At 35.6% G+C, this 22,135-nt stretch overlaps 2 protein-coding genes and 1 long non-coding RNA gene across 4 annotated transcripts; 1 reads left to right on the top strand and 2 right to left on the bottom strand.

Annotated features, from left to right (window-relative positions):
- Positions 1-582: 582 nt before the first annotated feature.
- Positions 583-5,375, bottom strand: LOC110692788 (phytochrome-interacting ankyrin-repeat protein 2-like). The gene is made up of 3 exons (XM_021869863.1): positions 4,534-5,375; positions 1,232-1,403; positions 583-1,094 (listed from the first exon to the last, which is right to left on the bottom strand). Exons 1-3 carry the CDS (start codon positions 4,675-4,677, stop codon positions 883-885), a joined length of 528 nt encoding a protein of 175 aa, XP_021725555.1. The 5' UTR covers positions 4,678-5,375; the 3' UTR covers positions 583-882.
- A 1,243-nt stretch (positions 5,376-6,618) lies between these two features.
- LOC110692787 lies at positions 6,619-10,174 on the bottom strand. The gene is made up of 2 exons (XR_002505530.1): positions 9,692-10,174; positions 6,619-6,943 (listed from the first exon to the last, which is right to left on the bottom strand). It is a non-coding gene; the product is annotated as an uncharacterized LOC110692787 (long non-coding RNA).
- Positions 10,175-10,844: 670 nt separating this feature from the next.
- On the top strand, positions 10,845-21,812 carry LOC110692786 (LRR receptor-like serine/threonine-protein kinase FEI 2). 2 transcript variants are annotated; one of them, XM_021869862.1, is made up of 14 exons: positions 10,845-11,075; positions 12,175-12,381; positions 13,320-13,455; positions 14,304-14,375; positions 15,703-15,774; positions 16,627-16,698; positions 17,237-17,308; positions 17,392-17,463; positions 17,921-17,997; positions 18,217-18,381; positions 18,498-18,830; positions 18,925-19,170; positions 21,151-21,284; positions 21,594-21,812. In XM_021869862.1, exons 2-14 carry the CDS (start codon positions 12,285-12,287, stop codon positions 21,810-21,812), a joined length of 1,767 nt encoding a protein of 588 aa, XP_021725554.1. In that variant the 5' UTR covers positions 10,845-11,075; positions 12,175-12,284. The 2 variants fall into 2 exon arrangements, with proteins under 2 accessions (XP_021725554.1, XP_021725553.1); XM_021869861.1 differs by having other exon boundaries at positions 17,921-18,009.
- Positions 21,813-22,135: the final 323 nt, after the last annotated feature.

Genomic DNA, 22,135 nt, shown 5'->3' with positions numbered 1-22,135 from the left:
CGGTGGGGCGTGGATGGGGATGAAAATTGGACCCGCCACGGGGATGGGGATGAAAATATTAGGTGGGAATGGGGATGGGAAGGCCAACATCCGCTCCGCCCCATTGACATCCCTACTTGATTGTAAGATGCAAACATTTTTTGCTAGATAATCCTTATTTGTTACTCCATTAGAGCGTGGTTGGTGAGCGACCAAAACCAATTACACAAGAGCATCACTCTATGTATCAAAGATACCAAATGTCCAAATGATAGTGATGTACTTGCATAGCATTATGTTGACAAATTTATGCTTGAATAGTTTAATTTGCTTTGTTCTTCAACCAAACTATGTACTCATGTCCAATTGATGTCGGTTAATCAAGGTTACAAAAGATCTAAACATCCATAATAAAGAAGTGATCTTTGGTTATTAGATACAAAAAGATACATAGTAAACAAGGAGCTTAACTATTGATTACTTGGTTTATCCAGGATTACAAGATAGCCTACATCCGGAGGGCTTTCCATCATCTATAGCGGCAAAAACTCTGCTGACTTGATATTTTCCCCTATTCTAGAGATTTAAATCATTGGAGAAGAGTAATGTAAACCAAGTCTACTTTTATTTCATAAACTCAAAACCATCCATGACAAAAAAACAAATCATTCAACGATGACAATTCCATATTACCTGATATACTACTTATGACGCAACCCCAAAAGCTACATCATCATATAACAAAATCAAATGTCGAGCTTAGCAGTCAGTCATTACATACCACATACCAGAGCATAGTAATGTCTATCATAAACATCAACAACTAAATAATAGACATTCGATCAAGGTGGCTAAAAAGCTAAATAAAGATGTTGAGAGTGAAACGTGTGCCTGAAGGCAGCTTCAGTTATCAGAACAGTATGATATCTCACCAGAAGACGAACTGTCCTGCAAACGCTTTAGCTCATCATAAGCCCATTCAAGGCCAGGGCAATAGTGTAATGGTGGGTTAAATCGGCTGTCATTAATATCAGGTGGCAAGAAGGCCCCGTTCTCAACCAGAAATCTGACTGCTTCCCTATTCCTTTCTTTAGCTGCTAAGTGGAGCGGTGTCCCTGAAATGCCCAAAAAACCATAATCAGACCTCAAGTAAAGAAAATCATGAATAGCTCCCAGCAGGGAATTTAAAAGAAATGAAAGCGGATAAATTAAGCATGGCGAAGGCCATAAAGCAAAATACATAATTACTTACAACGACAAGGACCCTTGGTCCTGGCTTCAATATTAGCACCCCGCTCAAGCAACACATCCATGACTTTGAGATGGCCTCCTTCAGCAGCAAGGTGAAGAGGCGTGACACCTTGCATTTTGGCGCCCCAAGCAGCCACATTTGCATCCATTCCCTCATTAAGCATTTGTTTAACCTGAATGTAGGCCCACGTTTTAAAACTTCAATAATCAAGTTTAAAATCCATGGGGAAAATGCAATTCAACTATGCATAGGTAATATACTACTATAAAGAAACAATTATCTTCTACTAGAAAACAAAGGCAGCATAAAACACAGCATAATAACAAGAGTGCAGTCCAATGAAAAAAAATGAAGAATAGAATTTAGTTTAAATTTTATTTATTTATTTATTTTTTAAAAAAAGATGGTTGACGTTCATAAATGACAGCTTCACTTAGTCAGAGGTTCAGGAATCATGAACCTACTGCCACACCAATTATATGTGAAATACCAACTCTAAGTTTGTGAGTAGCACCAAGTGGCACACAAGCTAAAGTCTGTAGGTTACATAAACATATGAGTAACACCAATTTTAAGTACTAAACTAGGCACCTTGGAAACCATCTCATCTCATACCTTGAATATTCCTAGGCACCTTGGAAATAGATTCCTACTTTTTCAAGCCACATGAATTCTTAAATAGTACTACCTCCGTTTCTTTTTTAATTGACACGTATTCCTTTTTAGGAAGTTTTATTTTAGTTGTCACGTTTTCTTTTGGGGTAAATTTTTTACTTTGCATTTACAAGCTACCCCACTATCTTTTTCATTCTTTGTCACTCTCTCCCCTCTCCTTAATATATGTGCCTAAATCAAACGCGTCAATTAAATAGAAACGGAGGAAGTATTACTTTCCAAAAGAGCTCCAAGGTCTGACACATTGCCCAACTATAAGCAAGCAAATCTTGTCCACAATTATCAAATCAGCTCCAATTCTAGCACAGAAAATCATAAAAGCAAGCACTTATTTCCTAAATCCTGAAACAGTAAAGCCAGAAGAGCTCTTTATCTCACAGAATAATCCAATCCTAGACAAAGTTGAAATTGGTATCCCTTTGATGTCAGTTCAAAAGATACTAAACTCAAGGCTAGATTATAGTGAGTCAAAGGATAAACTTAAGGAAGAACAAGTAGCAAATCACAGCAATCACATCAAAGCTGGAGCAACTTACGCAGCATTCCAGGACAGAACCTATTGGGCATGAAACGATCCATATGGACTAGTTTAACAGTTTAACATACTAGTTTATCCTATTGCTGTTGTGGGATATACAATTTATAAGAATTACTCCGTATAATCCTAGGGGCTAGGGCCATCAGGGTCTAAATTAAACTCAGGCTGGTCCTTTCCAGCTTAAAAAATCAAAATGAAGTTCACTTTAGCAACAATAATAAGATTAAATAAGCAAGTATTGATTTAACAGAAAACAACTTAAGTTCGGTAAAATCCATTTTTCACACGGTCAATATGCCCACTTGCCTATTCCTTTTCTTCCTCTCTCTCTCTCTCTCTTTCTCTTTTTTTTTTTTTTTTTTTTTTTTAATTTGTTATAATCAATTAGTGCTGTTCACAGAGATTAAAAACTATCCTATAAACTCTCTTATGTCACACACACCTACACTTTCTCAAAACCAAATTTTTTCAACCATGTGAAAATGGTGCATAGGTTAGATTAAAATCTAGCCCGATGTGTGCAGACTTGTAGATAACCCAAAAAGAATAATGATGCCAAGGAAAACAACTCAATAAGATTAGAGATATGGTTACCACATGGCAAATAATACTCTAATTCCTATTAATACCTAAATCAAGGAAATACCCTAAAATAACAAAGGAGAATAAATCCTAATCTTACTTTGTTACTTAAAACAAAAGCCAAAAGATCCAAGCTCGCTAAACCTAAAAAGATTTGTCCACATTACTTCAGCAACTCAAAGCATACTCTTTCCCAACCACAGATTTATTAGTCCACTCAAAGCCAAAAGATCCAAGCTCGCTAAACCTAAAAAGATTTCTCACTTTCATAAATAATTTAGCTTTTACCAGTTCCCTCTTTCAGGTCAAAACTAACCAACCCCCCCCCCCCCACCCCCACCCCGCCCTCTGCTTTCGGCAGCTTGATCTACGGATGCAACTAATCTTGTCCCTGAAATAGCTAAAATTTTATACTATACAATCAGTCTGTAAGTCACTTCAGATTACATCTGGGGATGTGATAATATTTCTCCACACAACACTTCTAGCTGACCTAAGAGGCAACTAAGCACTTCCATATCAATAACATTAGTGTTAAAACAATTTTTGATAATATCATTGCGCTAAGGCCACATCTTTATGTGACTATTCTTGCTAATCACATCATAAAGATAATATTCAATCTAAAAATCTTTTGTATAACACTGACAAATTCCATCACAAGAGACTAAAGAGAGCAGCCCTAGATCTTATACTTCATTATATATTTATATTCCATAAGTAAATAAAAAAATTCACAGAAGAAGGGAATTGTAATACTAAAATTTAGCTAACATAGATGATGAAACAATGTCTAGAAACTTAAACGACAGCCCAAAAATCTATCAACTATAAAACACTACTTGATCCGTTGCTTGTAAGGCCAATAGAGGCATTTCATTTTTTTTGACAGGACTAAGAAGAGTCTACATAATCTATGGTCTAGAGGAAAAACAGAGTGGAAACAAGAAGCCTCCTTCAAGCAAGAGTGTTCAACTGTTCAACGGAGTGACACAGTCCCTCTATCCAGCACCTCATCATCTCTATCACATTCATACAAACCCATAATTACAATTTGATCTACTTCTGACACCTACTCAATCACTCTAAGGGGCTTAAGTTGGTCACAGCCTCACGAGCCAGCAGTTATAGGAAACATGTTGGACTGCCAATTGAAATTGGGGCAGATTTAGACATGTTATGACCTTCTGAATCTTTAATGACAAGTAATTGTATTGACGAAGGGGGTGATCTTTCCGTAGTAAAGAACCCTCCAAGAAATCTGAAACACATATCACACCAAAAAGGCTCCACTTGGTTTGCAGATAATACTACAGCAATGACCTTCCACAAAGCTAACACCCATCTTAACCAAGAAAATCTAAATATAGAATCAAGTCAATCAACACCCAAACTTCATAGAACACTGCCCGAAAGAAACAAGACGCATACGGATCACTACAACAATTTTCAACAACCTAGAGCAAAAAAGTGATAAAACTATACAATCAAGAAAGACAAGTTATACCTCCTTAAGGTCGCCCTTCCGAGCAGCAATGTGAAGCGGAGTCCAACCTCTATCATCGGTATCGAAACTCGACCTATGCGACCGCTTCCTCAACAATCTTCGCCGGGAAATCCCCAACTGCTCAGCTTGAGGAGTAATCAGCATGATGACTATTTCCCTCAATAGCACAAAACCCTTTTCCTCCGAAATCAATCACCAACTTATGAAACACTAAACAACCCTTGTCTTCTAAAACTCAGAATCTCCCTTTCAAAGATTGAAAAATCAATAAACCCAGATGAAAAAAATCACTAATTTACATGATTTTTCAGACAAAACACTACCCAAATCAAAATCAAACTTCTTTCAGATTACTTAAAGTAGAAAGTGGGAGAAAAAAACGCAAAGAAATTGAAATTAGCGAGAGAGAGCTAAGTAATTAGCCATGTTGTAAGGAGCAAAAGGATTCAAACCAGGACCAAGAACACGAAGATTGTTAACAAGAATGATTGAAGAAGCCGTAACCCAAGGTAGCTGATTAAACAAGGAGATTATGAACATTATAATTTTGTGCAAAACCCTAATTTGAAAATTCGATGAACTGGGGAACTAGGATAAAAAAATTATAAGGGTTTCAGACGAAAATCAAACAAAACCTCGATTGATAATTAACAACATGTGTAATGATTGTTTGAAAGAGGGGAGGAATTGATTAGGGTTCACGGCTATAATCGAAGGAGTAAGGTCAAGGAGGAAGAGGAGGCTTGGCGAAATTGAGAATATTTGTTGAGGTTATGAGATGAAAGAGGAAGGAATTTTGTATTTCTAGGATTCTAGCCTTTTTTAGAACTCTTATATGGATAATAATTGGCTTCAGAGTAATATATGAAAAGGAGTTGAATTGAAACTGATAAATTTTCGAAAAGATTTTGTAATTCTAGAATTCTACTTCGTATATTTTATACTCCGTATGACTCTTTCGATTGTATTTGAGGCTGCCCATTTAATCTCCATGGTTTATCACGGAGTAAACTGCTACTTCAAGTGGCGGTTTTGAGCAAAGTCTTACGAAAAGATTTTGTAACTCTAAAATTCTATATTTTCTATGACTCTTTCGATGGTATTTGAGGTTGCCAGTTAATGATAAACAAATTTCGTTTATCATGAAGTAAGACTACTACTTCAAGTAGTAGTTTTGAGCAATACTGCTACTTGAAGTAGCGGTTTCAAGGCAAACCCGCTATCTCAAGTAGTGGTTGTACTCATTTTCAGCGCAAAAATTATACTTTTGTCCCTGTAAAATTGTTTATCACGGACATAAACTTGTATTCCCTCATGGTATTTGACTTTAGTAGTAATAAAACTCATTCAAATTGGATTTTTCATCAAGTTATAGTAGTAATCTTAATAACAGTATGTCTTTTATGGTAAATACTTGTTTTTTTAAGAGATATGGTAAATAATTGTTACTCCGTAACTAGCTATTAATTGAAAATTTCTAAAAATATAGAAGAAAATTTCCGAAAGCTACTCCAACCACTAAACTCTACTCCCACCACTACATTGTCAAACACTCATACTTTTTAGTACAAGATGTAAATAAGTCAAACCACTAAAAGCTACTTGAAAATTGCTGCCAAACACGCCCTTAACTTGTTTAAGGCCAATACCCTCAACGTTTCAAAATGTCGAAAGGTTTTGTAATTTTTGACAATTATTCCTAAAAATTGATGTCAAAATAGGACTATAGTAATTGATCGCAAAAGGGAAAGCTATGCTTATGGCCGCTACACTTACTTGCAGACTTGGCTTCAAGAAAGTTATCTTTGAATCAGATAACCTCTCTATTATCTCAAAGCTCTCCAAAGCCTACATCTACTTGACTAAACTTGATTCCAACTTAGAGGACATTTTTTCTTTTACTGCTTTCTTTGATTTTGTTTCATGGACTCATGTTAAAAAGAAGGGCAATTATGTCCCTCAGCTCATGAAAATTTGCTTCTTAAGAATTTTAGAAGGAATCATTTTGGAATTAGTTGCGCACAACACCTCTTGGTCAAGGCGATAAGCCACTAATTCTGCTTTTGTAGGAAGACTGATCAAACATAAATGCAAATATGCAATGCCTTTCTGAGCAACATGCACAAAATATACTGGTCTAGTTGCATAATTTTCAAAGGAAATTGGTTTGAATCTAGGTTCCTGAATTATTTGAAACAGGAAACAACAACCACAAATTAAAGCAATTGTATATAGTTCGAACCATATATATTCGGGTACAATTTAGACAAATAACCAGTACTATGTAGGATTTTCTACACCATAAAAACTGGTTTATGCTGTTGTGTCAACTTGAGTTGCTTGGTGGCTTTTCCTTGGGATGCTTCGAGCCATAGTGATCAACAAGCTGTTTTTCATTTGCTAGCAGTGCCTGCAAAAGCCAGAAACAAACACACACACACACAAAATTAAGGTGTTGAAGAGTTTATAATCATGGACGCATGGTTATACAAACTGAATAACATGGGAATGGTAAACTAGAGCATCAGCTACTTTTACTTCCTTGGTAAATAAGAAATAGTAAGGAACTAAAGAACGAGGGAAACATAAAATCAAAACATTTAGATCAGTAGAAAATAAACCAAAAGGTTCTTCGATTACGTACTCACAAGATCAAATTGATTGATAAAGCCAACGAGTATAGCTTATAATACCTACTCCACATGAGAAGCAAAAGAGGAAAAAAAAAAGAGGTAACCATGGATCGATCATGCAAAATACCAAAAGAAGGATGGATTGACAGTTAAGGAGTTGGAACAAAACAGCAGATAAAGGTACTAGGAAAAACAAGAGGCAAATAGAGAGATTTGCAAAGAGCTACCAGAGGGTCTCCAAACCCATTGCTCCTTTTGCTAAAATTGAAACAAGGGGGATCAAGAGCAGTAAAGGGATCACACGAACACAAACTTGTGAAGCACTAGGAATTTTTTTTCAGTTTAACCATTCAAATAGTCATTATATACTACATACAACTCTTAAGCAAAGGATCAAAGAAAACAATGTTCATCTGTCTGTATTGCCAGTTTACCACAAATCACGATATTAGAGATTTGTGCCTCCCTTAAAACTATGAGCAAGTTGATTCCGTCATTCAAGCAACACAAAAATAGAGCACCTCATAAACAGTCATAGTCCTTGCAGCAGAGCAACACGAGGAAGATGACCACATATTTTTCACATCTCTACTAATAAGATATTAATTAACTAACCACCAGCAATATGAAAATCAAGAAAAAAAAAAGTACCCTCAGTCTCACTCAGGTCCCACAGACCCTGTTTACATTATTATGTGCAAGACCTGAAGCTGGGTTCAGGGTGATTAAAATACAATTTTGGCAATTCATCTAGTGTGTGAGCAATAGTTTAACAGTTGCCACTGTTAAGACATGCACACTTCTGTTTACGTAAGTCTATACCACAATTCGACAGAGGCGATAGTAAGAAAAAAAGTTTATGATAAACTCAAACAAACATCCACAACGTTACATAAAAAAAAAAGGAGGCTGCACTAAATTTGGGGCAAACAACAGACCAAGGTTGCTGGAGTGCACCAGAGGAGGTTATAGATGTGAAGAGCACTATGTGATGCAGTTCATTGGTTCACATACACTGTGGCATGTGGCATCCACCATTCATAATGCAGTGTTTTTGGTGTGATATTTCCTTCATGTATAACAGAATTACCTCGGTAATCTAATGCTCAATTTAACTATAGTGGCCTACACCGTTCATAATGACGTGATTTCCCTTGGCATATAGAGCAATGCAACAAAGGAGTCTGTAGCTAGGAGTACTAAGTGATGCAACTCATTTAACTAAACAGTGGCATCCACCCTTCAATGCAGTATAATTATAGAACAGTGCATTCCAAAACATTTTCAACCTCAGAAAGCTTCTTTCAACCAATTTGTAAACTCCATCTCAAGAGGCTAGGGATTCTACTAACTTGTGCAAGACAATGAAATACACTTCATGAGCTCCTCTAAGGGCTTGCATAGTCTTGCTATCAAATGACATTGGCATGGGTAATATCAATTCTCTGAACAAAAATACAAGGATCCAACACCCCATCACAAATTTTCTACTACCTTTCATGTTCACATGGCGAAAGAACACGAAAAAAGTGATTGCCACAGGCAATAACTAGAACTATCTAATATATCAGTTTGTGAAGTAAAACAAGTAGTAAAAAAACAAAGGATTAATTTGGTGCCTCATGTCACTATACTTATACCAACTTTTAGCGTATAGGTTATAAAATAGGAAAAGAGAGGGTATCCCATCATCACCAGCTAATTGATATTATCTATTGCAGACACGTATAATAGATGTTCATCTGTATTGTTTTATACTTGCATTCCTAAACCCTTACCCCTCATTTGAACCACTGGCACTTTTTGAAAAAAACAAAAAAGAATAAAATCAAAACTTGATTACTGAATAGGATCTACCTTTTTTAAAGTCCAAACATTACCCCATAAATTGCCGTCGTTTACAGGACACTTTTTGGTAAAATTGTTTATTTTTTCTTTGTTATAGTCTTACAAATAGAATTGACATGCAAGCATCACCATAAGTGACTAATTTATGAGGTTGAAATATGAATTGACATGCAAGCATCACCATCTCACTCTCACCGCCTCAACTAGCCTTCTACCATACTATCCCATGTACTTTCTTATGAAACCAAACATAACTTTTACATCCCACAAAAACAGCCACGGTACACGAACCTTCACAATTAATCCTTTGATTACCAACATAATTCAATAAAAAACTATCACTTATACTATTTCATGATGTCCGGAAAAAGATGAGACCTATTGTTCACTATATTACTAGCAAAGGAGTACAATACTATCAACAAAAGATGACAATTGCTTTTCTTTGCAAATATATTAAGCAAAATTGATCAACTATTACACACTAAGTGACTAATTAAAATCAGATTCACATTGATTCCAGCAATAAAAGAACAATTCAAATACCCAGAAAATCATACAAACTCCAAAATTGACACAAAATTAGACAACCCAGATAGAAAAAAACATTCATAAAAGATCAAACTGCAAAGATTGAAAATTTCAATGAAAAACAGATACTTGAGAATGAAACGAACCTTGCAGATGGGACAGACAACTTTGAGGCCAACAGCACGAGCTTCAATCTGGGAACCCTTAGACTTAGAATTTTTCTCAGCATTCTTTTTCTGAGCTTCGATCTTTTGCTTTCCTCTTGTCATTTCTTGAATTGGGGAACACCAAGAAATGGTTGCGTTGTTTTCAAGTTTCGATCTTTGTGGTCAGCGTTTGTGCCTCTTCTCTGATCTGCACCTTCGGCCTTCGCCACCAGACAACCCCACCAAGCTTCCACTTAAATAAGGGGGAATTATTATGTACTTGAAGGATGACTTTTATATCCCACCTTTAATTCGTCTCGTGTGATGCATGATAATTTTTTCGGAGTACACGTGTAAGTAAATATTTGATTTGAGTATTTTATATCGACAAAAATGTTGTTAATTGGTTGGTAAGGTCTAGGTAGAGGTGTTATATTATATAATATGAGTATAAAATACACAAGCAAAAACAAAATAAGTGGCTGTTGTAAAGTTTTGTTTAAGTGTTTAGGGACATATATTGGCAATTTTGCCAATACGACTTTATATTCGTAAGGTGTATTACATATGGTAAAGTAACAAGATAAAGTTGGTACATGGAAAATATATAACAAAGACTCGTAAGATGTATATCAATGTTAAATTAGTACTCCGTACTAAAAACAATTGGTAGCCTAACTTTGTTTGGATTGGTAGTAACTAAAATTTAAAATAATCATAAAATTGATATTGACAAGTGATGAATCATAAATTCAAAATTCAATAAAAAGAAATACAGTAATTAAAAATGTATATATAAACCTTACGCCAAGGCTCACCTTTGCTCCTCCTTATCGCCACGCTCCTCGTCATAATGATGCCACGCCGTCACTAGTTCACCACCTCCATCGCCCGCCCCTAACAACCGCCGTCATATATACAACTTTGAATCAAAAGTCAAAGGACATTATAGACATTTCCAATGGTTGATTAATACGAAGTACGGAGCATTAGTACTTGTACTCAATAATAATACAGTAATCCACTCTACTTACTACTACAAATCATTGTACTTAAACGACGTCGGTTGCACGTGCGGAACATCCTCCTTGCACGTGCCAACTCTCTCTCCTCATTGGCTCGTCCCAGTTCATAGAGCATCTTCCTCACTCACTTTCTCTCTCTTCTCACTTTACACTCTCTCAACTCTTTCTCTCTCTTCGCCATTATCATCATCATCGTCGACTTTCTCTCTCCTCGAATTCGCTGAAATTTAGGTCTTCTTCTTAGCTGCAGATTATAGGAGAAACTTCTGGAAGTTGTATTTTTTTCCACCGATTTTTTTCGTATCTGAGATGCATTTTCAGTGAAGGAAATTGCATCTCAGATTTCGATCATTTAAGAGGTAATTACTCGATGTTTTGTCAATCAATTGCTTAATTTTGTTATCGATTTCGGTTTTTTGTTCAATTGATGATTTTTCTTGTTTTTAGGGTTTAACCTTTTAATTTTGTTTTGATGTGATTGTTCTTGATTTTTAGTCAGTAGTGTAGAATTTACTGAGAATAGTGAATTTGGTTTAATTTAAGTACTTTTAGGGGTTTTAGGGTTTATGTTGAATTGGTAGGTGGAATTTAGTGAAGAAAGTTAGCTGTTACTGAATTTTGGTTACTGTAAATGGTCGTGGAGCTTGAGTGCTATTCTGCGAGTTATATTTGAAGAATTAAGCTGCATTGCAGCATTGGTATGCTGAAGTGCAATCAGGGGTTTTGATGGGATTTTGAGGCGGTTTATCGGGTTAGAGTTGGATCGCTCTGAGTCTTCAACTTGATCAATTTAGAGCTACCTAATCTTTCTGATTATTGTTAAGTGGTTGCTACAATATTAATGCAGTTGGAGGCATCCTAATCTTTCTGATTCATGTTTAAGTGGTTGCTACAATATTAATTGCAGTTGGAATTTTTATGCCTTGTGTTGAAGTTATCGTTCTGAAATTAAATTACCCCCTGCTATTCATTTTATTTATTTATTTTTTATTTTTATTTCCCAGACGAATGAGATTGCCCCCTGCTATTTGACTTGTGAGCTAATGTGGTCTTTGCCATTTTGAGGTCGAGGTTATAATGAGAAAGATTTTGACAATGTTGTGATTTTTGGCTAATTAAGGTGGCTGCTTTGAGTGGGTCAAGTGCATATTTCCCGGTTTAAAGTCTGTTAGTTTTTGATCATGTGATTTTAGAGCTGTCATCTGCCACTCTATTCAATGTCATTGCTTACCTTGAATTTGCCTCTCTAAGCTCTCATTATGTTAACTTGTACTGTATATTCTATGTTTTTTCTTAAAAATATTGGTGCTTTTACTCTCCTTTTGCATGCTTTGGGAGTGATAAATGTTGACTTGAGATCTTATGCTTTATGCTATCTGACATCAATGATCTTAAACATGGTTGTTGGATACATGTACTCGTTATTGTAATGCTGATCTTCACTATTATTCTTTGCAGTTATTTGATAGATAAAACTTGTAATGACGATATGCGGAGCAGGGAGAGACACTATAATTGGGTATATCAAATGATATACTGTGTTCTTATCATGCTTTGCTTTCTCCGCCATGGAAATTGTTCAGTTGAGACTCGGTCACATGTACAATGTATTTGCTGTAGTGATATGCATTCTGGTCGCTGGTAGCAGAGCTCTCAGTCCTGACGGTTGGTTTTGTTTCTTTATTGTCCATTTCTTGTTCTCTTTCCACTAACTGAGTCCTGCAGAAGTTTATTTGCCTTTTGTAAGGAATCTAGGACATGAACTTTACACTGAGCCTCTGCCGATCTCTTTTTCGTATGAGATATATTATAAATAATGTTAAAATGTTTGTCTTAAATGTTATCACCCATTATTTGCCTCCTGTCAGGACATGCCCCCCCTTATACAGGGTATGTATGACCTCATTTCCTACATTATAAATAATTCACATCAGGTGGATGTTATTAATGTAATTTTATTGACTTTTTTGTGATATTAGGTTATTAAACCAGAAAAATATTTTTTTTACTGAATTATTATTTTTATTGATGATTGAAATAGGTTCAAGCTGATCTAAACCTTTCATCCTAGGTCCTATTTTTCTAAAGTTGTGCTGTTGGAAGTATTTAATGGGGAAATTTGAAATCAACAAAACAAACTCGTTAAGAGGCAGAAACCTATATAAAAAGGAGGTGTCAAGTCCATCTCCCCCCCCCCCCCCCCTTTAAAGAAATAATGTTAAGGGATTTAGGAACTTGTAGATGAGCCACATGTTTGCTCCATATACAAATCACTTTGTAATGGATTATTATGGTGTTTCCTCTTTCCTGTATAATACACTTCTTGACATATGTTGAAGAATCATAAATCTGTTGTTCAGTATGTGCTGTTAGTCTGTGATGATATAGAGTCCATCATTAGCACCTTGGCGTTTGAAATTTGTCACTTTTTTTCGTAGCTGCCATAATCGTCCATGTATTCTGCCACTTCTTTATCTTGGATTGCATGTTGTATATCTGTGTCTGTTGACTGGAAAGTTTTATATTGCCTAGAGAACCCAAGGGTTTCCTTGCTCATTTTTTTTTATTACTAAAATCATGTTGATCTGTTTGTATACATGCAGGTGAGGCCCTTGTGAATTTTAGAACATCAGTTCCCAACTCAGATGGTATTCTTCAAAAGTGGAGACCTGAAGATCCTGATCCATGTAGGTGGAAAGGAGTGACATGCAATGAGAAATCCAGGCGGGTTATACAATTGTAAGTTTTGATACTTTGTTTTATTTTGGTGATAAATTCATATTATTTAAGAGTATTGCATGTGGCTTGTTAGAGGTTAGGACTCCTAGTTGTTTGAGATAAAAAAAATGGATGGAGCATTACTTTCATACGACTCAATTTGTTGCCTTGTTTCCAGTGTTTATACCTGTTTAATCTTTGCTGATAGAGGAAAATTGTGCCTCCACTATTTGAATATTGATCATTTAAAATTTTAAACTATTCACAAATTCAACCATTTTTTGTGATTTTTAGGCAAGAAAAAAGTGTAGTTATGTGGGATTTTTTTTTTAATTTGTCTTGATTTTTTACTTTCAATATCAACTTTTTATGAATATATAATTAAACTTATCTATGGTTCAACTTGTGTTTTGGTAATTATGATACTCAAATAGTGCAATTATAAAGCAATGGAGGAAGTAATTGTTTTGGATATAATCTTCAATTTGGCATCAGAAATTTGGGGCTTTTTTCCTTTGAAATATTCACCCATTTCTGTGAGGAGCTTTTTTCCTACTCCTCTCTTGCATTAAGGGCTAGACTTTGGATTGTTAATTTCAATCACTTCTTGAAATCATATTAGTTGCTTTGTGATAATAAAGGAGTTAAGATTCGTGGGCTTATATTTATGACGTGTACTGGTGACTTAGTGTCTTGGTGTACTACAATTAGGGCTCACAATTTGCATCAAATTCATATAATTGTTTGCTTTACATGTTTGTGCTTGTAACATGTTCAATTTATATCCACCTCTTGCAGCATTGTCTATTTTCTTTATTGTGGGTTTTGGTGGCTATGAGTGATGTTTGTTTTCATGCCTTTATTTGTAGGAATCTTTCACACCACAAGTTGAGTGGACAAATACCTCCTGATATTGGGAAGCTTGACCAATTGGAGATCTTGTAAGCAACTCTCGTGACTTTAATTGTTGGCTTCATTCTTTTTCTAGTTTAGCTTTTGTCCTGAATAATTTTACTTGGGATCATTTTATGTGCATTTGCTCATTTATATACCTAATTAGACGCACACACATGCATGTATTGATGAATTTATGACTTTATGTACAACAGCAATAAAACCAAAGCCTTATGTTTCTCTCTTGGTCATCCACAAATATTCTTTTCATTCTTTTGCTTTTGTTTAGCACTACATATATGTATACACCTTTATTTGAATATCTTATTAGGAAAATTTGGGAGAAACTACCTTAAAAAAAACCAGTTTTTGTGAAATACTACTTAATATTAATAATGCTGTAAGCTACCTTATATTATACTTTTTGTTGTATGATGGCACCTTATCCAGATTCTAGTTGTTGACCAAAACTTTTCAGGCGTTAACCCTCCCTTGTGCAAGCCACATGACCTTAAATGAAGATTTATCACTGTTTTTCACACCCAATTTCCCTCCTTATTTACTTTGTTTTTCCTCTCTTTTCAATTCTCCTCAAATGTCATTGTCAATCCTCAAAATAATTGATCAAATCCTATCAGCCTTCAAATTTCAACTCTAATTGAAGGATTTCTGTTGCAAATTACAATGGGAATCTCCAAAATAAACTCACTCTTATAAGCAATTCATAGGTAACATGTTATTTTTCCCCTCCCTTTTCTTTTGGTGGGTGCTTGAGTTCTAAATTTTTTTTTCTCCCCGAATCTAGAAAACTAGATGAAAGTTCAGTTTCAGTATGCAATTCCGGAAGAAATGAAGTATTAAAATACTTAAGTTTAATTTGTTTAAAAAAAAGAGCGAGTAACGTGGGTTTTAAGATACCGAGGAATTGGGATTTTTATAATTTTGTTTTGTTTGGGGGTAGGGTTTCATGGCTTGATAATTGAGATTAAAGATGATGTAAAAGGGTTTGAGATTGGATATTTTTTATGGGAAATGTAAATCAATTGGAGATGCACATCAGGTGTTCAATGAATTGCCTGGGAGAAAGTTTCTTGAACATGTATGCTTGTTGGGATGTTAATTTTGAGGACAGTGCATAGAGGGTGTTTGATGCAAAAACAAAGAGGAATCGGGTTTTGTTGAATGTCATGATGTGATACTCAGATAATTGAATAGTGCTAGCCCTGCTAGGATGTTGGTTGATGATTTGTCTTCTAAAAATGTTATTTTGTACACTTTTATGAATTATGGCAGATATATTGTCTTATCATATACATTTGTCTTAGATATTAGTAATTAACAAAAATTAATTTCCATCATCTGCCTGTTTTCCAGGGAACTTAGTAACAACAATTTTTATGGAAAAATTCCTTCAGAACTGGGAAATTGTACAGGGCTGCAAGCACTGTAAGTCACAGAGCTATTTATTTTGTTACTCATAATTTGTTGTATTTGGGTGGCTACCTTTTTTTCCCCTGTATGGCATCAAGATAAAGATTCTGTGTCAAATTGGATGGGCAGCAGTGTTGAGGCTGCTCACTAGTGTCCTAGTGTAAGCCGGGATAATCAAGGACACATGTTAGGTATATAATTCTCGAGTTCTTGTCCAAAAAATTCTGTAATAAGCAAACAAGTTGGATCTTGTTCTTTTGTGGAGCAGTTCTATTTATCGACAAATGTCCATTTACATGCTATTAAGGGAGTAGAATTATTATTGTAAGTATGCAACTAGATAGGAAATTTTTTGACACTGTTCAACTGAAGTGTATCTATACATACAAATCTTAGAGGAAGTTTGTTGATCTATGATTATTTTTCTGTAGAGAATTTAATGCCTGATGTTTTCAATTACATTCAAATGAGCCAAAATATTGAAAGTAGATGGTATTATACACTGAAAAATACAAATTTCTGATATTAACAACTTCTAGTATACTCTGGATAACATTCCTGTTTTCAAGTCATTGATCACTAAGCCATTCTGCCATCGCTGTCGAGTGATTCATTGAATTTGTCCAGTAAAAGGAGTTCAAACATATGCTTCTTCATATAATTGTCATGAGTAACAGTATTCAGAAGACGTCAAGAGGTGAGAGTATACTCATTAGTTATGTTGGGATTATATGAACTCGATGCTGAAGTATTTTGTTGGGAAATGTCAATGTTGAGGATTTGGCTGCTAAGTTATATTTGTTCTAATTATTTTTAGTATATGTGGGATACTGCTGTTAGGTAATACTTCTCTCTTCAAATTCACAGATACCTGCAAGGCAACTATTTAAGTGAACAGATTCCCAGCGAGCTGGGGAATCTTACCGGGCTCCAATCTCTGTAAGTAATTTTCAACTATATTCTAATGTTTGTTTCCTGGATTTTGTTCTTTCTTGAAGCTGTACACCATCAGCTGCTTTCTATAGTGGAAGAAGCTTAGTTCTTTCATGTTTTTGTCATAATTGTGACCAACTCTAAGATCATTTGGTGAATTGGTTGTTGATCTGCACCTCAATGAGAGCTCGCACTGGGTTTTTATTGTGTATATATATACATGTATTTTGGGATCGTAACTAATTTGATTGTGATGTGTGATGGTATGTGAGTGTGACCAAGGAAATGAAACTTTTAGGAAGCTATTGTCTTTTTATCTGATGTGCCATCTCCTAAATGCTATATTCAAAACTTTTATATAGGTTGTACCTAATATTTGTACGCATACAATCAATTTTTCCTTGTTTACATTTCTTCTTTTGTCTAGCTTTTGTAATTGATTTCGTAGAGCCTTGGCTTTCTGTCTCGTGAATTTTCCAACACTTAATAGATGATGCATCTTCTTAAAGTATTGATAATAAGTGATTATTTTTTGTGTTCACAGTGATATATCAAGTAATTCACTCAGTGGATCAATTCCTCCTTCACTTGGACAACTAAACAAACTCACTGTTTTGTAAGTATCTAAACAAACTCAAAGATAGGTGCTTATGTAATTGTATCAAATCAATATTGAGCTGATGTCCTAATGTTTCATAGCAATTTGTCTACGAACTTCCTGGTTGGACCCATACCGTCAGATGGTGTACTTGCCAAGTTTGCTCAAGACTCGTAAGTATGCTGTTGTTTAATTCCTATTTGAGATTCTTTGATGTTCCTGATTTCTTTCAGATGGCTATGTTTTATGTCTATTTTTGTCCACTTAGGTTTATAAGTTATCATGCATTGCTTGCTGAGCTTTGCTCTTGTTGTCATGTTAACTGTACTCTACATCTTGCCTAAGAGACTAAGACATTAATGCTCTTCTTGCCCCTCCTTCCCTCCTGTTTTAAACAACTTAGTGCATGATTCAACCTTGCAAGTATCCTGTTATTGGGAGTCTGTAACTTCAGGACTGCAGTATTTAGACTTCTTGATGTTTCACATCGATATGATGCATCCAACTGTTCTACTTTTTGTGTGTGTTTAATTTTAAGGAAATTTTGTTTCTGATGATGCAGTTCTCAGCTACAGATAATATTTCCTTTTTTTTTTTCAATTTCTGTGCGTAATATTTTCACTCATCCAGTTTTGTAGGAAATCGTGGCCTCTGCGGTAAGCAAATTGATGTGGCTTGCAAGAACGGAGGGACGGGAGGAATTCCAGGTAGTTCTCCAGGTAATCTTGAATGTGCAAATGTGAGCATTTATTTTATTTGTAGTGTTAGAATTCATGCATTTAAAGGGCATATCTTGGTTCACCTCCTGTTAAAATCAAAGCCACAATTGTTATGGGGCAGGTCACATTTGTTTGGTTATAGCTTATTTTTATTCTCTATTTTTTTCATCCCTTGTGAGTATGTTCATTTTCAATCATATCATGTAGGTCAAGGTGATGGCAAGAAGCCGTATTCGGGCCGACTACTTATTAGCGCATCAGCAACTGTTGGAGCCTTACTTTTGGTGGCTTTAATGTGTTTCTGGGGATGCTTTTTGTATAAGAAGCTTGGTAAAAATGATGCTAAAGGTCTAGCAATGGATGTTAGTGGAGGTGCTGTTCTGTTGTGGGCTATCTTCAAATTTTATGCATCCTTGTTGAGATTTATCATCTTTGATTTGCACTGAAAATATTCTGGTGTATAAAATTCATGCTTTTTGTTGCTTCAGGTGCATCAATTGTGATGTTTCATGGAGACCTTCCATATTCTTCAAAAGACATTATTAAGAAGTTGGAGAACTTAAACGAGGAACACATAATTGGCTGTGGTGGCTTTGGGACCGTGTACAAACTGGCTATGGATGATGGTAATGTCTTTGCATTGAAGAGAATCGTAAAGTTGAATGATGGTTTTGACCGATTCTTTGAAAGGGAACTTGAAATTCTTGGGAGCATCAAACACCGATATCTTGTAAATCTTAGAGGATATTGCAATTCACCCTTATCAAAATTGTTGATCTATGATTATTTACCTGGAGGAAGTTTGGATGAAGCACTTCATGGTAAGATATCTATACATATAGTGCTTTTATTATGTGTTCCTATCTATGATTTAGCAGATTTGTATTACATGATATGTTGATGATGGATTTACAGAAAAATCTGAGCTGCTGGACTGGGATGTGCGCCTGAATGTAATTCTGGGGGCAGCAAAAGGGCTGGCCTACCTGCACCATGATTGCTCCCCGCGCATAATTCATCGGGATATTAAGTCAAGCAACATATTGCTTGATGCAAATTTTGAGGCCCGTGTCTCTGATTTTGGACTGGCTAAGTTGTTGGAGGATGAGGAATCCCACATCACAACAATTGTTGCTGGAACATTTGGTTATCTTGCTCCTGGTGGGTAATCCTGAGACACTAGCTCAACCTAAATTTCATGAATAAATTATTTGCATATCCTTTTTTACAAGGTTTTATCATTTTATGCTGCCAGTGTCCAACTGTCCACTATATTTGATGAAAAATTTCTGATGCTGAAATGTTCATGTGAAGGCTTGCTGTGATATCACATCTAATTAGACTTATATTTATCACTAATTATTTCTGGCACATATATTTTGTAAAATCATCAATATTATATATATCTTCCAGTATCCTATATTTTTCTTTTTGCACTGTACTAAGGAATTCTGTTTCTGAAGATGCTTTTTGTGTGGGTCTTTCACAATTACTTTCCATACTAGGTATAGACTAAATATGTATTAGACTGTGTTGTTTCCCTAACCCATGTACATCGTGATTTATACTAAGCTGTATGTATCTCAATTCCACTTATAATGATATGGAAGCTTTCCAATCTGGTGTTATTCCTAATGTTAACTAGAAAACAATACTATTAACTCTCTATGGTATGGAAGTTAAACCGGTTTTTAGTGATCCACCTATTATTATAGAAGGATCATGCCCAAGTGTCCTTTGCATTTAAGATTTTGGTCAACAGTTCTGCTGAATTGTGGCAAGGTTTACTTAAGAGCCAGAGGAATATGCATCCAATTCCTGTTTCTAGAAATTTTTTCCCAACTCTCTTAGACTCCCCACACCTCTCCTCTCTTCCCTCCCGTTTCACTCCTCCTACCCTGCATCGTTCCTTCAATGATCTGTCCAGTCCCCCCTTCTCTTTCAAGTATATTAGGCTGAAGCAGTGGTGGAGAACTGGAGACTCTTAAATTCAATGATGGTGGTAGGATTGGAATGTCTTAGCTTGAGGGTCTTTGGGGATTCAGCTGGGGTGGGGTTGAGGTTCTCAATGGAGGGGCAGGGCAAGATTAGTTGATTTTGGATAGGGGAGGTGGGGCATGTCAGTGGTAAGGCCCAATACTATAGTTAATACAGAACATTTTTGTGGTATTCGACTGTTCGTTACAAATTGAGACTTCCACTATGTTTGGATAACAATAGTAAAGAGAAAGGAAGAGGAAGTAAAAAAGAGGAAAGAGAGGGAGGTGAGGGGAGGGAAAGAGTGACCTTTCACTTTCTGTCTAAATCTTTCGAACAATGGAAATATTTGATTTATTCATAGGGGAAGGATAATGGATACCTCCTTTTCTCGTCATATCTAAATAAGGGAAAATGTATCCTTCACTTTCACTTCCTTTCATTTTTCTTTCGTTAATTAGTTGACTGCAATTATAGTAATTCCTCCTTTTCTTTTTAGTTACATCACTTTCTTAAAATGGAATTTTCAAATTAGTTGCATCACTTTCCATTTTAGTTAATAAACTCTCTATCTCTCTCCTATCACATGGGTCCTTTTTTTTATTCTCTCTATCTCTCTCATCTCCAAAAATTACCTAGGAGTCCGCAATTTACAAAGTGATTCAACTAAAAAAATAGAGGAAGTATGTATAATGATGCTTCATGTAGTCATACCATAATGGACTATAAATTTGATATCCATTTTTTTTTTTTGCATGCTTGTAACTATTGATAATTGATAATGAATCAGTACATCCAGCTCAGGTTAAGAGTGTAAAATGAATAAGGAGCCTAAGGCTGTTGGAGTGGTGGGCAGCACTGGAGTTAGGTTTTATTTGCATCATCAAGAATTTAAGTATCTTCCTTTCATGGATTTGATGGCCAAATGACCCCCTAGATATTGCATTTTCTTGCTTCATATGAGGAGCCTGGTTTATACCTAGAGTTTAGTGATGACTTTGTGTGGAACTGAAATGAGTGTATGCCTTGGAAAATAGTTTTTATTTTTGTGGCTCTGTTTTATGCGAAGTAATAATGACTATAAAAATTGTGTTTTAATTTTACTGGTAGCAAACTTATTTGCTATGGTCTTTTAATTAACAGAATTTTTACTTTGTCCTACAGAGTATATGCAAAGTGGGAGGGCTACTGAGAAGACTGATGTTTATAGCTTTGGTGTTCTGGTTCTGGAGGTCTTGAGTGGAAAACGTCCTACAGATGCCTCTTTCATTGAAAAGGGTCTAAATATCGTTGGTTGGGTATGGAATGACTTTCAGATGCTCATGTTCTAACGTCTTCTGATTTTTTTTCTGTACTTTGCTGTGTGATTAAAAACTGTGGCTATTTCAAACCTTCTATGAGACAATTGTCGATATTATGATTTACTCCACTATGTTTCTGGTCCAGTTGATGATTTATTAAACATGCCCAACAACTTCATAAATTTTATGTTATGTGCATCCTTTCTTTTTTAAAAATCTAAAAAGGTTTGCACATATATGCAATGTGCTCCCCTTATTAAGAGTCCACATTTATAATAGCACACTCATACACAACTTTCATTGCAGTTGAATTTTCTAGTGACGGAGGATAGACAAAGAGAGATAGTTGATCAACATTGTGAAGGGGTGCAGCAGGAAAGCCTTGACGCTCTGTTGTCAATGGCTATGCAATGTGTCTCTTCATCTCCTGAAGATCGACCAACCATGCATAGAGTAGTTCAAGTACTGGAATCTGAAGTGATGACACCATGTCCTAGTGATTTTTATGATTCAAATTCTGATTGAGCTATGGGAGGAGCAGTGTGTTGGGATTTTTCTCTTCTCTAGCAACTTCTTATAGAGCAGAGGGAGTGATGCAGTGGCAAAAACAGCATTTGCTATTTGTTCATTCTTTCAGAGCTCTGAGGCAATTGGAAGTAGCCATTCACCGCAAGATGACGTTCCCACGGGAAGCTCTTTGGTGGAATTTTGCCATTCGTGATTAGGATTGGGATAAATTGAGTATCGACAAATTGTGTGAGTGCAGTTAATCCATTTATTTACCATAGTTTTGTTTTGTTTTTTTGTTTTTCCTCCAACATTTGTTGAAGTGTATATACTTATTGTAC

Source organism: Chenopodium quinoa, unplaced genomic scaffold (genome assembly GCF_001683475.1).
Source record: "Chenopodium quinoa cultivar QQ74 unplaced genomic scaffold, ASM168347v1, whole genome shotgun sequence".
Taxonomy (NCBI): domain Eukaryota; kingdom Viridiplantae; phylum Streptophyta; class Magnoliopsida; order Caryophyllales; family Amaranthaceae; genus Chenopodium; species Chenopodium quinoa.
Note: the sequence above shows the minus strand (reverse complement) of the source record. Positions and strands in the feature narration are given on the sequence as shown.